General features: G+C 37.9%; 1 protein-coding gene across 1 annotated transcript; it reads left to right on the forward strand.

Annotated features, from left to right (window-relative positions):
- Positions 1-566: 566 nt before the first annotated feature.
- On the forward strand, positions 567-12,431 carry mapk3 (mitogen-activated protein kinase 3). Its single transcript, XM_052131833.1, has 9 exons — positions 567-988; positions 6,308-6,490; positions 7,136-7,325; positions 7,419-7,535; positions 7,621-7,735; positions 8,260-8,391; positions 8,781-8,890; positions 9,041-9,169; positions 9,842-12,431. Exons 1-8 carry the CDS (start codon positions 777-779, stop codon positions 9,158-9,160), a joined length of 1,179 nt encoding a protein of 392 aa, XP_051987793.1. The 5' UTR covers positions 567-776; the 3' UTR covers positions 9,161-9,169; positions 9,842-12,431.
- Positions 12,432-17,013: the final 4,582 nt, after the last annotated feature.

Genomic DNA, 17,013 nt, shown 5'->3' on the forward strand with positions numbered 1-17,013 from the left:
AAAATATTGCCTCAACACAAAAATCTTGTCTAAATGTAGGCTTTATTTTCTTTATGCAAAACATAATTTCTTATATAGTATATATATATATATATATATATAGATATATGGATTAGAGGTTAAATACCCAGCATACCCTATGTGTGAATATATCTATACGTATTTCATGATATAGGCCTAGCCTATACATGAGACAAATGAATTAATAATTTGGCCCTATAAAAAAAATGATATAACTAATCTTTAAAGTAAATTTTTTTAAACAATCATAATTGTAGTATGTGCAGTTATTAACTACATCGTTTTTGTGTCTGCTTTATTTTGTTCCAGTGCTTGCCGATTTGGAGTATTTATCTTGCATCTTCAACATGTACCCTCTTCTTCCTATTGTAGGTTCCAACCACAAACTGTAAATCACGGCAGAGGGGCTGTAACCGTGGGAGGCAATCTGCACACCCACTCCAGCATTTCCAGCGCCTCTCGCTGCGCGCGCTGTGTATAAACGCGTCTGCTTTTGGGCCTGTCACGCGCGCGCACACGAATGTTGCACAGGACAAATGCGCGCTCGCGCCCCCGATCCGTTTGCATGCACTCTCGATCCGCACTCAGTCGCATCCAAAAGGGGGCCCTTAACTGTCTACTCTTCGACTGTCAGGGAAGTGCAAAGTAAAACGGCAGCTTTTGCTATCCGATAAACCTGTCGTTGATACGACACGCGATACGAGCCCCCCTCCCCCTCAAACTGTGCGAAAGCGACTGATTTTTGGACAGAAACGATGGCGGAATCGGGCAGTAGCGCGGCGGTAGCCGGAGCAGCGGGCTCGAATAGCAGCGCCGCCGGAGCCGGAGGAGCGGTCGCGCCCGGGGGAGCGAATGGAGCAGCGGGATCCAAGCCTGGCCTGGAATCTGTGAAGGGACAGAATTTTGACGTCGGCCCCCGCTACACCGATCTACAGTACATCGGGGAGGGGGCCTACGGGATGGTCTGGTAAGAGAAAACTGTTTGTGTTTGCAGTCGTACTCTTTAGTTGTGACACTGCTAGATCAGGGCGATGTTTAGTGGGCTGTTCCCGATTAGCGCCTCCGTAGTATAGAAAAAAGGGTGTTGATTTGATGCTCTCATGCCCATTTCAAAGATGACAACATGGAAGATATAAACGATGTTTTTCAGCGCAACATCAAAGCAACAATAATTTGGTCGGCTCAACAAGTTTCCTCCCTGCATATCCTTCCCAGAATCTCAAGTTGGCAACAAATTGCGAGTAATAGACCTTTTTTCACCGACTGTGATGACGCGTTTCCGCCTTTATCTATCAGCGTTAATCTCGCAATTTTTTTGAATATTAGCCATTTTTTAAATGTATAGTGTAAATTTATAACATTATGCTTATTGTTATATTAACCGGGAATTAGTTTAAAAAAATTAATTACCACAGCTGTGAGGTGGTTTCGATGACAGTTGCTGAGAGAGTGTCCGTAAATTTGGCATCTTCTCCCAACGTAAGTCTTCATCCACTACTCTCTCTATTTTTTTCCTCTTCTGGAAAGTCATTCAAACGTAATAGTGTATTTCTTTCTTTTGGTCTTTGAGCAAATGGGAAATGAAAATACAGGTCCTTCTCAAAAAATTAGCATATTGTGATAAAGGTCATTATTTTCCATAATGTAATGATAAAAATTAAACTTTCATATATTTTAGATTCATTGCACACCAACTGAAATATTTCAGGTCTTTTATTGTTTTAATACTGATGATTTTGGCATACAGCTCATGAAAAATTAGCATATCATGAAAAGGGTCTCTAAACAAGCTATTAACCTAATCATCTGAATCAACTAATTAACTCTAAACACCTGCAAAAGATTCCTGAGGCTTTTAAAAACTCTCAGCCTGTTTCATTACTCAAAACCGCAATCATGGGTAAGACTGCCGACCTGACTGCTGTCCAGAAGGCCATCATTGACACCCTCAAGCAAGAGGGTAAGACACAGAAAGAAATTTCTGAATAAATAGGCTGTTCCCAGAGTGCTGTATCAAGGCACCTCAGTGGGAAGTCTGTGGGAAGGCAAAAGTGTGGCAAAAAACGCTGCACAACGAGAAGAGGTGACCGGACCCTGAGGAAGATTGTGGAGAAGGACCGATTCCAGACCTTGGGGACCTGCGGAAGCAGTGGACTGAGTCTGGAGTAGAAACATCCCCGCATTCCCCAGGTCAAGCCACTTTTGAACCAGAAACAGCGGCAGAAGCGCCTGACCTGGGCTACAGAGAAGCAGCACTGGACTGTTGCTCAGTGGTCCAAAGTACTTTTTTCGGATGAAAGCAAATTTTGCATGTCATTCGAAATCAAGGTGCCAGAGTCTGGAGGAAGACTGGGGAGAAGGAAATGCCAAAATGCCTGAAGTCCAGTGTCAAGTACCCACAGTCAGTGATGGTCTGGGGTGCCATGTCAGTTGCTGGTGTTGGTCCACTGTGTTTTATCAAGGGCAGGGTCAATGCAGCTAGCTATCAGGAGATTTTGGAGCACTTCATGCTTCCATCTGCTGAAAAGCTTTATGGAGATGAAGATTTCATTTTTCAGCACGACCTGGCACCTGCTCACAGTGCCAAAACCACTGGTAAATGGTTTACTGACCATGGTATTACTGTGCTCAATTGGCCTGCCAACTCTCCTGACCTGAACCCCATAGAGAATCTGTGGGATATTGTGAAGAGAAAGTTGAGAGACGCAAGACCCAACACTCTGGATGAGCTTAAGGCCGCTATCGAAGCATCCTAGGCCTCCATAACACCTCAGCAGTGCCACAGGCTGATTGCCTCCATGCCACGCCGCATTGAAGCAGTCATTTCTGCAAAAGGATTCCCGATCAAGTATTGAGTGCATAACTGAACATAATTATTTGAAGGTTGACTTTTTTTTTGGTATTAAAAACACTTCTTTTATTAGTCGGATGAAATATGCTAATTTTTTGAGATAGGAATTTTGGGTTTTCATGAGCTGTATGCCAAAATCATCAGTATTAAAACAATAAAAGACCTGAAATATTTCAGTTGGTGTGCAATGAATCTAAAATATATGAAAGTTTAATTTTTATCATTACATTATGGAAAATAATGACCTTTATCAATTTTATTTTATTGGAGAAATTGTATTTAATCCAGCATGGCTGTTGCTCGGAGTCTGCGTGTTTGGGCATTATAGACGCGTTTGAATGCTCGATAAGTTAAAGAATGGGCAGCACACTAGGCTTGAGACTTGGCCACTATCTCCACTACACGTGAATCCGTGTTACCGAGAACACTCGTTCAAAGAAGCCCGTTTGATGTTGAACGTCACACGTGAATTTAGGGGGAGGGGTTCGGCGTTTATTTGAGTTTGTAGGCTGAAACCGCATGCTAAGGCTGTTAGCTTCACCACTAGCAGTCTTGACATCTCAGTCCGAGCAGCTCATAAAACAGGCGTGGTTAAGATGCGGCCAAATGGGGCTGCAAAATTTCGGCGGTTTTGAACTAACACTTGCTAACCATTTTCAAGATGCACTGTCTACTGATAAAAAGATCTGAAGATGGGCGGTTAAATGATGGTAAACAGAGTAGATACGCTGCAAAATTACGAGCTGAGAGCTTTGCTCTGTCCTACATCCTCATGATGACTGTCAGGTTTAGCTAGAGAGTGTAAACAAAGCCCCCAGTAATATTAATAATAAAAAGGGCCATCTGTGGTTAGACAAATGTTTAACAAAAGGATATTAGGCATGTACAAAACACTTTGCATTATTTACTTATTGCGTTCTTAATGTGATATTTCACCAGTCAATTACGTGCTCTCATCATTTACTCACCCTCATGCTATCCCAGATGTGTATGAGTTCTGCTGAACACAAACTAAAATCTTTAGAAGAATATCTCAGCTCTGTAGTTCCATAAAATGCAAGTGAATGGGTACCAACATTTTGAGCTCTAAAAGCACATAAAGGCAGCATAAAAGTAATCCACACAACTCCAGTTGTTAAATCCATGTTTTCAGGCGCGATATGATAGATGTTGCTGAGAAACAGATCGATAAGTCCTTTTAACTATAAATTCTCCTCCCTGCCCAATAGGTGTCTATCTGCACTAAGAATGTGAATCACTGAAAGCAAAAGAAAAGGGCTGAAACGTTTGGTTGACGTTATCGTCAATATAGATGTCGTTTAATCTCATTTAACGTAAAATAATATCATATGAAACTCTAATGATGGTGTGAGAGGAGCACGTCAGTTCGTGCCTGACTGTGGAGAGGAAGTACACAGCTCACATTCCAGATACACTCCAAACTTTCCAAACAGCTTCAGGTGATGTAGATCGCATGAGAGTACAGAAGCACTCTCATTGTGAAATGAAGAAGAGTAAACAAGGAAAACCCCAGTGTTATATCTTTAATGCAGCCTTTATTAAGCAGGTCATGTAAATAAGTATAAACTCTTAACTGGCATTTCTCTGTGCGCACAGTCACGTGAAGTGACCCGATCTAAGGGGAGAGAGATTGAAACTGCACCCGGCTGAGGCACACTGGGGTGGGCACGCTCGTCCATTGCGCGTACACTCACTGCAGCTAGATTATAACATGATGGCTTGTGAATTATTGAATAAGTTGCAACTTATTACATAATATACAGTATGTGTCATTGTGTGTGTCTTATCAGCAAAGGGCAGCTTTATTAAGAGCATTTTTGTGAGTTAAATATGGGTCAAAGTGAACAAGGAGACAGTGTAGTCTTCTCCCCATGTAACTTGCAACAAGTTACGTTTTTGAAATATCTTAAACTCCTTAAAAGATTAATTCACCTGAGAGCAGCATTTAAGATTGCAGAGATTTCAGCGAATATATTATCTTGAATAAAAGTATATTTTATCTTTAATGCACTTGCAGAAGTATAACCATGTGAAAAAATACACTTGTATACAAAATACATTTATATTTAAGAAACGTTCTCTTAAACCAATCTAAATATCTTATGTTGCTTAAGTAAAATATATCTTGTTTGAAAGATTTGTGGACTATTTTAAATGGAAAAGACAAACACTTGATAACAATAACTTTTATGCAGTGAATTTTTTTTTTTACAGAATTAAACTTGGTGTTTTTTTCTTCTTAAATTCAATTATATATTTTAGATCTATTTTTAAAAGATTTTTTTTTCCTCTTTATTGTTAGTAAGCACGTTTACAACCTTTTAAGTTGGGGCACAAGATGAATAGTCGGTTAAGAGCAAATGATTCATCGTTGCAATAATTGACGAATAATCGTTCTAATAATCATTAGATTAGTCGATTATCAAAATGATTGTTATTTGCAGCTCTACAAAATTCTTCTAATACAGTGTCCTAACCAGCTGTGACGCACAAGCGACTGGGTTTTCTGTTTTTGTAATGGTTTCCATTTCTGTGCCACGCAGCCAACAAATGGGTCTAAAATTTTCCTTTTTTACAGTATATTAAAGCCACCATATCACTAACCGGCTCAGAACAACTTGATTTTGGCCGAGGATGTCGCACACTTTCCGAATGTTGTGCTTGAGGTCTTGTTCACTTCACTATGGGCTTGCAGTAGAAAGCGTTATGGTGCTTTCTACTGCAAGATGCATTCAATAAACAGACTTTTCCATCTGTGATTGCTCAGTTTTCTGGATTTTATTGTCAATTATCCTCATTTTAGTGTATGAATATCACGGTGTTGTGTCTGGTTAGGACAAAGTGTAAAATGTTTGTGTTCAGCAGATTAATTAAAGTCATACACATCCATCTGGGATGACATGAGAGTGAGTAAATGATGAGAATTTTCATTTATGGGTGAACTATTCCTTTAAGAATGCTGTCTTTCTCTTTTTAGCTTATATATTTTTTTAATGAGCAAATATGGTGTAATATATTTAAGCTAATGCACATGATATGAACTTTAACTGAACATTTACTTGAAAAAAATACTCATTCACCAATAATAATTTAAAACCGTCCTCCTCACAGGACAACAGTCCTCAACTGACTGATGAGGTACGTAGTTTATTGGGCATTATGTACTAAATGTTATACTCTGCATTATCTATTTTGTTGGAAGTATGCAGTCTTCCTTTTGTTAGCTGAAATCAGCTGCAGAGAAATGTCTCAATATAGCACAGTTGTTTGCAGTTTAGGATCTGTTTCTGATTTTTGATCCTTTTAAATTTTAATTGTTCAACATTATTCATGAATTAGCTGCAAAAACAAGCTTGTCTCCATTGATTTTTTTTACACATACTTCTTCCCACTGTTTCTCATCGCTGCCTGCAGCTCCGCTTTTGATCATGTGAATAAGATCCGAGTGGCCATTAAGAAGATCAGTCCATTTGAACACCAGACCTACTGCCAGCGCACCCTGAGGGAGATCAAAATTCTCCTGCGGTTCCGCCATGAGAACATCATCGGCATCAATGACATCTTGAGAGCACGCCGCATCGATTATATGAGGGATGTGTATCCTTAAACATGCACGCCAATAGGCCCATAATTTACTATGATGAATAATTGCATACACCAATGCATTTTGTAGGCAGTACTAGTGATTGATGGGTATATGATATGGATTTTTTTTTATGTAAGGTATCTAGAATGCAAGGTTGCTGATATATGCATATCCTGAAATATAGATAAAGCACATGAGACGAACATTACATTTGCTAAAATTTATTGAAATCTTATTTTACACAATATTTACTCAATTTACCAAAAATAGCTAAAAATTGCATTATCAAAGATTTTGGAACTGACGGAAGGGAAAGGAAACTCTTCCATGAATTAACCAACCAGGCCATTATTAGTCAATAGCAATAACCCGAAAATGGCCATATATTGGCAAAGATGCATCGTAATAAATTCGAAGTCTTTGAAATGGACAGACTTGTCTCTGGATTATCTGAAAATAGGATTAAAAGACGGGATGTATAGTGATCGACATATTGCATGAAAAAGGTGGTGTTTGTTTTTGAGCTAGTGTTTTTTTTAAATGGCAGTTGTCTCTGAAACTAATGTGGGTTCTTTACAAGCCACTTTTCCAATTTCAACCCCTTTCCATTTAAGATTTGTTCTGTGAGGTGTTGTAATTCTTTAACTGCACTTTAGCTATATCGTACAGGACCTGATGGAGACCGACCTTTACAAATTGCTGAAGACACAGCAACTCAGCAATGATCATATCTGCTACTTTCTGTACCAGATACTGCGAGGGCTGAAATACATTCACTCTGCCAATGTGCTGCACAGAGACCTGAAGCCCTCGAACCTTCTCATCAACACCACTTGCGACCTCAAGGTCAGAATCAAGGCCTGGAGCCAGACAGATATTTTTCTTGAAATTGTGTATTGAGTGTGTATTTGAAGTGTAATTTTTCTTCCTCATGCTTAGATCTGTGACTTTGGACTGGCAAGGATAGCCGACCCAGAGCATGATCATACCGGATTCCTTACGGAGTATGTGGCTACTCGCTGGTACCGTGCCCCTGAGATCATGCTTAACTCCAAGGTGTGTCCACATATTTGATTGTGTCTTCAGCATTTAAAGTCTTCACTGAATAGGTCTCTTGACTTTCTCTCTCTTTATCTTTCAGGGCTACACTAAGTCCATTGATATCTGGTCCGTGGGATGCATCCTTGCTGAGATGTTGTCAAACAGACCCATCTTCCCGGGGAAGCACTATCTGGACCAACTCAACCACATATTGGGTAAGTACAATGGGATCGCAGGAATTTCCGTTTTGTAGCATCTACACTGATGTCACTCTCATCCTCAAATCGCCATAACTTAAAGCATAAAAATTAAACTCCTGTATTTAGGTGTCATTTTAAAGCACAGTCCTGGTTTATTCTGACCTAAATAAGTTGCTAGAGTGTAGACAAGCCTGAGATGAACACAGCCATTTAAATATCTTCAGCCTTGTGTTATGACAAAGTGGCATGCTGTATATCAGTAATGGGAGGAAACTATGAATGGAGAATGAATGGATTAATGGACTTCGCTTCTACGGCTTGCAATGTCCTTATCAGCTAACAGCCTTGAACATAATCAGCCTAGGTTCAGAAATAATGCAACATGGTATACTTTCAAAAAAAAATATTTTACATATAGAATGCACATATAAAAAAAATCATATTTTGTTAAACTTTCTGCAGCACATGTTCATTGTAGCATTATGTGTGTGCATGTTAATTGTGGAATTCTGTGTTCATTTTCTTGCACAACTGGACAGGTATTTTGGGTTCCCCCTCTCAAGATGATCTCAATTGCATCATCAACATGAAGGCTAGGAATTACCTTCAGTCTTTACCCCAGAAACCAAAAATCCCATGGAACAAGCTGTTCCCCAAAGCAGACAACAAAGGTAAATGCACAGATTGGGGAATTAGGATGTGTAGGGTTATGAGAGGGGAAATTATATGTAGAGTACACACAGTGTGTGTGTGTGTGTGTGTGCGCGCGTGACCGTGTAGGAGTGTGGAACAAATGTGGGTGTGAACAAATGGTCTTCGATGGTCTGGCTGCGTTATGCAAGTATGTTCAAACAAAATATTGACAGGGAAATCAGAAAAAATGAACTCTTATTTTTCTGTTACATCTTGCATATCCTGCCTATACACATCTTCTGTGCCTATGAAATTGTGTTTTGAAATGTCTATTGTGCCTGATTGTGTGCTGTACTTCTGAATATAATGTGTCATTGTAAATTCAACATAGGAGTGTTAAACTTCTGCATGTGCTCTGCCTTTACAGCTCTGGATTTGTTGGACCGTATGTTAACCTTTAACCCCATCAAACGTATAACCGTGGAGGAAGCACTGGCCCACCCCTACCTGGAACAGTACTTTGACCCCTCTGATGAGGTATGTCTCTCTCTCTCTCTCTGTCGATATCCATTCATCTCTCGGTTTCCTTGAGTCTTTATCTCTCTCACACCCTGACCAATCTATCAGCTGTAAAATTCCATAACTTTTGTTAAGCCTGACAGTGGTTTACATTGTTTGCACATTTAGCCAGTTGCTGAAGAACCCTTCACTTTCAACATGGAGCTGGACGACCTTCCTAAAGAGAAGCTGAAAGAACTCATCTTTGAGGAGACTGCACGCTTCCAGGCCAACTACCAGGGATCCTGAAAGAGACTGGTACAAAAAACATATACACGTAGCTCTCAAAACTTTATATGATAGATCAATATTAGTGTGAGGGGCTCACCAATATTGAGTATTTTTTTTTGTACAGTTGAAGACAAAATTATTAGCCCCCCTATGAAATTTCAATTATTTTTCAAATATTTCCCAAGTGATGTTTTACAGAGCAAGGGGATTTTAACACAGTATTTCTTATTATATTATTATTATTATTATTTATTTCAATTTGCCTGGAATCAAATAATTATTTAAAAAAGGTCAATATTATTTGCCCCCTTAAGAAATTATCGGTTTGATTGGCTATGGAACAAAACACTTATCCAATGACTCACCTAATTAATACCCCAAGCCTTGAAATTGCACTTCAAACTGAGGATTAGTATCTTGCAAAACAACTAGTGAAGTAATATAAAACTGTCATCATGGCAAAGACAAAATTAATTAATTAATCCCATTAATTTAAGTCATAATATTTGACTGAAACCCTAAAACTAAGATCCTAACATTTTCAATCCCAGATTTTCCAGACTTTTATACCTCACTGTAATGTTTTCTGGTTTGAGAAGTTAGACAGTGTACATGAATTAGCTCTGGAATTATCTTGACAAGTAATGTCCTCTGTACACAGTTCAGTAATCCTGAATCTTTTTTTCATTTTTTTTTCAGCCATCACGGAGAATGACCAAGCAGTGTGAAGTCTAAGATTACGATAACTACAGGCAACCTGCGAAAACATATATACATTACAAGACAAAAATTATTAAAAAAAAGAATTTACATTTAAAACTTCAGCTTTCTATTATCTGTCCATCTCTCTTGCTGGGAAGCTGTGTACTAGTTTGGGCTTATAACCTCTTATCATAAATCCATTAATGGGGGCTGTCAGACTCTCTATTCTCATTGCATACTGCACAGCTCCTACTCTCTGAAACAATTGCATCTTTCACCCTTTCTGTCGAAACCCTCTCTCTCTCTTTCTCTTAATGTCTCTCTAGAGGGTGTCTCTTTACTGGTCTGTGTTGTTCTGGGTGTTTTTTTCATTCCATCAGAGGTGGAGAGAGAAAGAGATTCTTTACGATAGGCACTGACTTGTGTGTGTGTGTGTGTGTGTATATAAGTGGTTTTGAATTTCATTGGAGTATTGTACGTTTGAGATCTGTTTGTACACTGTAATTTGAATGTTACGATCAGTTACAAATCGTGTTTTGTAATGTTGGAAATTTATATTTGAATATCTTTTGAAAATATGTCATTGCTTGTTTCATTTTTTTTTTTTATTAATTCAAAGACAAATGTTACATAATGAGCTTGGACTTTTTATCTTTTTTTTTTTTTATTGTGAGAAAGAGGTATTGTTTTAATTATTGATGATAAATATTTCACGTTAAAGAGAAATGGCAGGATAAAAAGAGGAAAGATTGCCAGTTATGGAATAATATCCCGGATATCATCTGCTGTAAAATATCATGTTCTGTGTTAGAACTGTGACTTTTCTTGGCAGTGCTCTTGGAAAATTAAGCCATCCGTATCATCTTTTATATGCTGGCTTTCTTTCCCTCTTTCTCTCTTTCTTCAACCTGTTAGATGATTTCTCCTCATTTGTTCATTTCATGGTGGCTCTTTGCTGTGCAGACCTTCATCATGCATTCTTTTCCCCTTTTATTGGGGGGGGGTGATACTGATTTCTTTGAAAATAACAATAGTTGCCATTGGTTACTATGTCCATGGCAACTGTTGCCATGATTCCTTTATAATAAGTCACGCATAGCTCCCCACCATCCATCTTTGTTCTTATTGCAAATATTGGTCCCTCACTCTACGTTAAGACTGTTCTTTTTTTTGCGTCATCCTTTGTTCTTCACTTGTCCTGGATCAATTGAGGAATCATAGCCAAGCTTAACTCTTTCAGAGCCATAGAAAATTTTTCTCATTCCCTCCCTGTGATGTCAGAACTTTTCAAAGGGCTTTTCCACAGGGCTTGCTGACCTCATGCCTCTCTTGCCTGTGATTGGCTAACCTTGTGTTTATCTAGTCTCCGATTGGCTGACTCTGCATGCATTGCGTCACAGGTAAAATCAAATTTTTTTCTCCCTCTTGCAAAAATGACTTGGCTTTCTTGCATTTTTAAGTAAATAACCCCCCCCCATACTGTTTTTTGCAAAATCCCCATTGGCCAATCATGGCTGAGAAAAGCATGTTTAAGTGGGAAGAGTAAAAATTGCACAGTGTGAACCTGTTTTGCATAAATACAGGGTGTTATTTGCATAAATTAATGCACCCCCCTGTGTAAAATCCCATTGAGTCGAGCCCTGACTGCAGAGCAAGTTCACCTGGTGAAAGCACTCGCACGTCAATCATGTGAAATTACTCAATCAGTGCACCTGCTCTTTGTGTCTCCATGACCAAACTTTTTGTTTCGGTTTTTAGTGCAATTTCGTTCTGTTTCTGTTATACCTATTCCTGTGTCAGGGGTGGACACATTGTTATCCTCCCTTTCTGTCCGTTTTCTTTCTATGCTTCTGTCTTCATCTTTTTCCTCAGTCCCCCACCTCACTTATTATTAGGGTGATGTGTAACGGACAATGATGGTCATTTGCTTCCCATGCCTGTCTGTTCCAACCTGAAGCTGCTCTTCTCTGCTTCCCCATGAGGAGGGAGATCATACCATTCTTTGACCTGAGGGAAACAATTAATTACCAAGGCAAAGGTTAATTATATTACTGTATTCTTGGCAATTGCTTATGAATGGACCATGGGGACCGTAAACAGTCTTATTACACAGAAACACACTCGTGCACACATACATGCTACTGATTTACACAACACATTTACGGATGTATTTCTCACATGTAAACCTGCACGCATACAGTATATGATTTGAAAACCTACAAAGGAGGCAGATATCATAATGTCCTTTTAATGGCTGTTATTATGATTATTGCTGGTGTTATGTTGTTGTTTTTTTTTAAACTGAAAAGGGATTTCGAACTTTTGTCCTTTTTAAAGTATGTTTTGCGTTTCATTTTTTTTTTTCGCTTTGGGTGTGAAAAATAATTGGCTGTTATCTCTTTCTGAAATCTATTTTTCCCTGAATCTTATAAGGAATTATTTTACAAGATCATTAAAATATATGGCTAGATTGTCAAGAGAAATGAGCTATGGACGGTTTTAGTCTATGTATATGCTTATGGTATAATAAATTAAACAATTAACAAAAACAGAATTATATGCATATATATTAAATAAAATTCCTGATACTGTAAGACTTTGTGTGTGCTGTTTCTTTTAATACTGTCTGAATGCTTTCTTACTAAAAAAGAAAATGCTATATCAACAGATATTCAGCTCAATGCATGGTTGAAAAGCAGATAGATTAGTTAAAAAGGTGGAAATTGCACATTTTGCTTAATCTAATTTTCCACATGCCAACTTTAAATCTGCATGACTCATTACCAGAGCAATCTTCCATCTTTTCACTGTGTGCACATTTACGACAGGAAATTTGTTGGCTTCATTTGGATTTTTTTTTTTAGCACTGAATCAATTATTAGCTTCAGTGTTTCTCTCACAAAGTATGTTAATGATCTGTTTGATAGATAATTATGACCTCAACTTGCATCAGTCTTGAAAGTAGCTTTATGGCTCATTCCAAACATTATACCTGTCCATTAAGAATAAATTAAACAGCCACAGTAACCCTTGCCTGCAGTCATATTCCCATTATTTATTCTTGGAATCATATGAATGGAGTTGCTATGTTGTTTCCTGGCAAAGGAGTTGTAATGGCAATAAAAGATTTCTTAATTTTCCTTGGCACTGAACAAAATAAAAATGTCATCAAGTACAAGTATAGTCTTTACAAACTTTACTGGAAAGTTTAATTATTTTATTTTTAATGAATGGACTTTGTAGATACTTCAGATCTAAATTATATAACTTTTTCCCATGTTCCTGTTTCATGGGAAAATTTTCTCTAGTTTACAATTAGCCGAGTTGCCTGTCCAGTTGGACCAGCAGAACTTGTAACAGCATGGACTGAGAATTCTTCTGCCAGGCATTCTACTTTTAAAGACACTGAACGGTTTAGGTTGTGGGCGTGCTTGCATATAGTCTCATACGAAACTAAACTCATAAACCGTGAAAGCTGTGTTCTTATAAAAACAAATTATATTAGATTGAGGTGATCTAGTATTCTGAACAGTGTTGGGAAAGATCCTTCAATACTGTAGCTTTCTAAACTACAAGCTACTCATTAGTAGCTAAGCTACAGTCAAACTACTAGTACGAGTACTACAAGCTAATAACAAAACGTAGTTAACTACATTTAAGCTTTTTATAGAAAATATTTAAAGAATTAAATATTGTCTTGTAGATTAGTCCAAATTGACTTAAATAGGCAGGGTTGGGGAGTAACGGGATTACGTATTTAAAATACAAAATATAAGTAACTGAATTCCACTGCAGTTACAATTTAAATAATTGATAATTATAAAAGTTCATTCAAAAAGTATTTTGATTACTGAAGAGATTTCTTTGCATTTTATTGTAATTTGTTTCATTTAATATTTAATCCTTTCAAATGGAAAACATTTGTACATGATGCGATCCAAAGTGCATTTGAACAGAGGTGAAACACTTTATTATGATGTTACATTCATACGAGCAGACAGAGACGTTTGACGTAAGTTTGGCACAGAAGAAATAGAAATAAACTTGTGTAAATTGTCAGGTTTATGCTAAGCTAAAATGCTATTTCTAGCCATTTTACATGCACGTCTTACCAGGCACGATCATATATTTTTAATCAAGAAAATTCAGGAATCATAATTTCTTTTTTTCTAGTAAGACTTTTGATATTAGCACAAAAATCATATTCTTGATAATAATTTTTTTGTTGTTTTCATGTAAAAATATCTAAAAAAAACATTAAAACAAGATTAATTTGATTTTACTTGTTTTAGAAACAACACTGCATAAGATATTTCGGTTTATCAGAGAAAGTATTTTTAACATGTGTATTTTGTCTTACTGTACTGGAAAAGTTTTTTTAGTCAAAACAAGTGAAACAATCTACCAGTGCTGAAGAAGTAATCCAAAGTATTTTGAATACGTTACTGATCTTGAGTAATCTAATGAAATACGTTACAAATTACATTTTACAGCATGTATTCTGTAATCTGTAGTGGAGTACATTTCAAAAGTAACACTCCCAACCCTGTAAATAGGCCTATAGTAATATTTATAGTTTTCTATCATATTATAGTTAAATATTTAAAAATTATCTTTATTGCTTTTGTGCCACACACTGTTCTGATTCTGAATAATTTAACTAGAAAACATCCTACTTTATATAATTAAGTAGAAAACGTAGTAATAAACACAAGCACAATACTAAATATTTCACTTCAAAACAGACATTATTTAGGCTGAGACTGATCACTGGTGTTAAAGGTGTCATGACATGAGGAATCAAATATTCCTTGATCTTTTGATATACAGGTGAAACTCGAAAAATTAGAATATCGTGCAAAAGTTCATTAATTTCAGTAATTCAACTTAAAAGGTGAAACTAATATATTATATAGACTCATTACAAGCAAAGTAAGATATTTCAAGCCTTTATTTGATATAATTTAGATGATTATGGCTTACAGCTTATGAAAACCCCAAATTCAGAATCTCAGAAAATTAGAATATTGTGAAAAGGTTCAGTATTGTAGGCTCAAAGTGTCACACTCTAATCAGCTAAACACCTGCAAAGGGTTCCTGAGCCTTTAAATGGTCTCTCAGTCTGGTTCAGTTGAATTCACAATCATGGGGAAGACTGCTGACCTGACAGTTGTGCAGAAAACCATCATTGACACCCTCCACAAGGAGGGAAAGCCTCAAAAGGTAATTGCAAAAGAAGTTGTATGTTCTCAAAGTGCTGTATCAAAGCACATTAATAGAAAGTTAAGTGGAAGTAAAAGGTGCACAAGCAGCAGGGATGACCGTAGCCTGGAGAGGATTGTCAGGAAAAGGCCATTCAAATGTGTGGGGGAGCTTCACAAGGAGTGGACTGAGGCTGGAGTTACTGCATCAAGAGCCACCACACACAGACGGGTCCTGGACATGGGCTTCAAATGTCAAACGTCTTACCTGGGCTAAAGAAAAAAAGAACTGGTCTGTTACTCAGTGGTCCAAAGTCCTCTTTTCTGATGAGAGCAAATTTTGCATCTCATTTGGAAACCAAGGTCCCAGAGTCTGGAGGAAGAATGGAGAGGCACACAATCCAAGATGCTTGAAGTCCAGTGTGAAGTTTCCACAGACTGTGTTGGTTTGGGGAGCCATGTCATCGGCTGGTGTTGGTCCACTGTGCTTTATTAAGTCCAGAGTCAACGCAGCCGTCTACCGGGACATTTTAGAGCACTTCATGCTTCCTTCAGCAGACAAGCTTTATGGAGATGCTGACTTCATTTTCCAGCAGGACTTGGCACCTGCCCACACTGCCAAAAGTACCAAAACCTGGTTCAATGACCATGGTATTACTGTGCTTGATTGGCCAGCAAACTCGCCTGACCTGAACCCCATAGAGAATCTATGGGGCATTGCCAAGAGAAAGATGAGAGACATGAGACCAAACAATGCAGAAGAGCTGAAGGCCGCTATTGAAGCATCTTGGTCTTCCATAACACCTCAGCAGTGCCACAGGCTGATAGCATCCATGCCACGCCGCATTGAGGCAGTAATTAATGCAAAAGGGGCCCAAACCAAGTACTGAGTACATATGCATGATTATACTTTTCAGAGGGCTGACATTTCTGTATTTAAAATCCTTTTTTTATTGATTTCATGTAATATTCTAATTTTCTGAGATTCTGAATTTGGGGTTTTCATAAGCTGTAAGCCATAATCATCAAAATTATATCAAATAAAGGCTTGAAATATCTTACTTTGCTTGTAATGAGTCTATATAATATATTAGTTTCACCATTTAAGTTGAATTACTGAAATTAATGAACTTTTGCACGATATTCTAATTTTTCGAGTTTCACCTGTACAATGGGTCATTGTCAGGCACAGCTCCTCTATATGGGTATGTAGGGCAGAGCCCCACCTATATGTTCATCCACTTGTAAACATGGATCCATATTATATACTGCTAGTAATGTAAATTGTAAACCAGTAAATGTGTTCAAAATACTGACATATGTAATAAAAACAGGCATAGTATAATTTTTCCCCCACTATTTTTAAGTTGTAATGTTGCCGAAAGCTACATTACACTGTGTTTGATATACGGTAAATATACATGCATGTAGGTCAGGGAATCATCTGTCCTCCTGAACTCCACAGCACCCATTATTTTTCCACTGGAAATATGTGGTCAAGTATGGTACTGCAATAAGCCCTCATTGAGACCCATTGGGACAGAAATGAATCTGCCCATAAACTTAGAGCCAAACCAAAGGTAACATTTTGCCCCACCTATTTCTGTGATCACAAGCAGCTACTGGTCATTGTACTATAAAAACATACTGTACGTTTCAGAACTCAAAACTTCCTCATGACTGCAAATAGAGTATTTGTTGAAACCAAGCTGCCAAAACGACTCATTCTCTACATTCATTATTGCTATGTCACACTATGGTAGATATTTGCATCTGACCACCTTCACAGCAGCACATCAACATCTACCTTATCACTTCCGTAGCCCCACCCAGTATTGGTGAGCAGTGAGATGGCAAGGAGAGAGCAGGTGCAGGTCATAACATTGGACCTTAAGTCTTAAAGGAGCAGCACCAAAGCAGAGCTTTTCTGACAGAGGGCCAGAATGAGGGTGTAAAATGATCATGTTT

This window comes from Xyrauchen texanus, chromosome 8, assembly GCF_025860055.1.
Source record: "Xyrauchen texanus isolate HMW12.3.18 chromosome 8, RBS_HiC_50CHRs, whole genome shotgun sequence".
Classification (NCBI taxonomy): Eukaryota; Metazoa; Chordata; class Actinopteri; order Cypriniformes; family Catostomidae; genus Xyrauchen; species Xyrauchen texanus.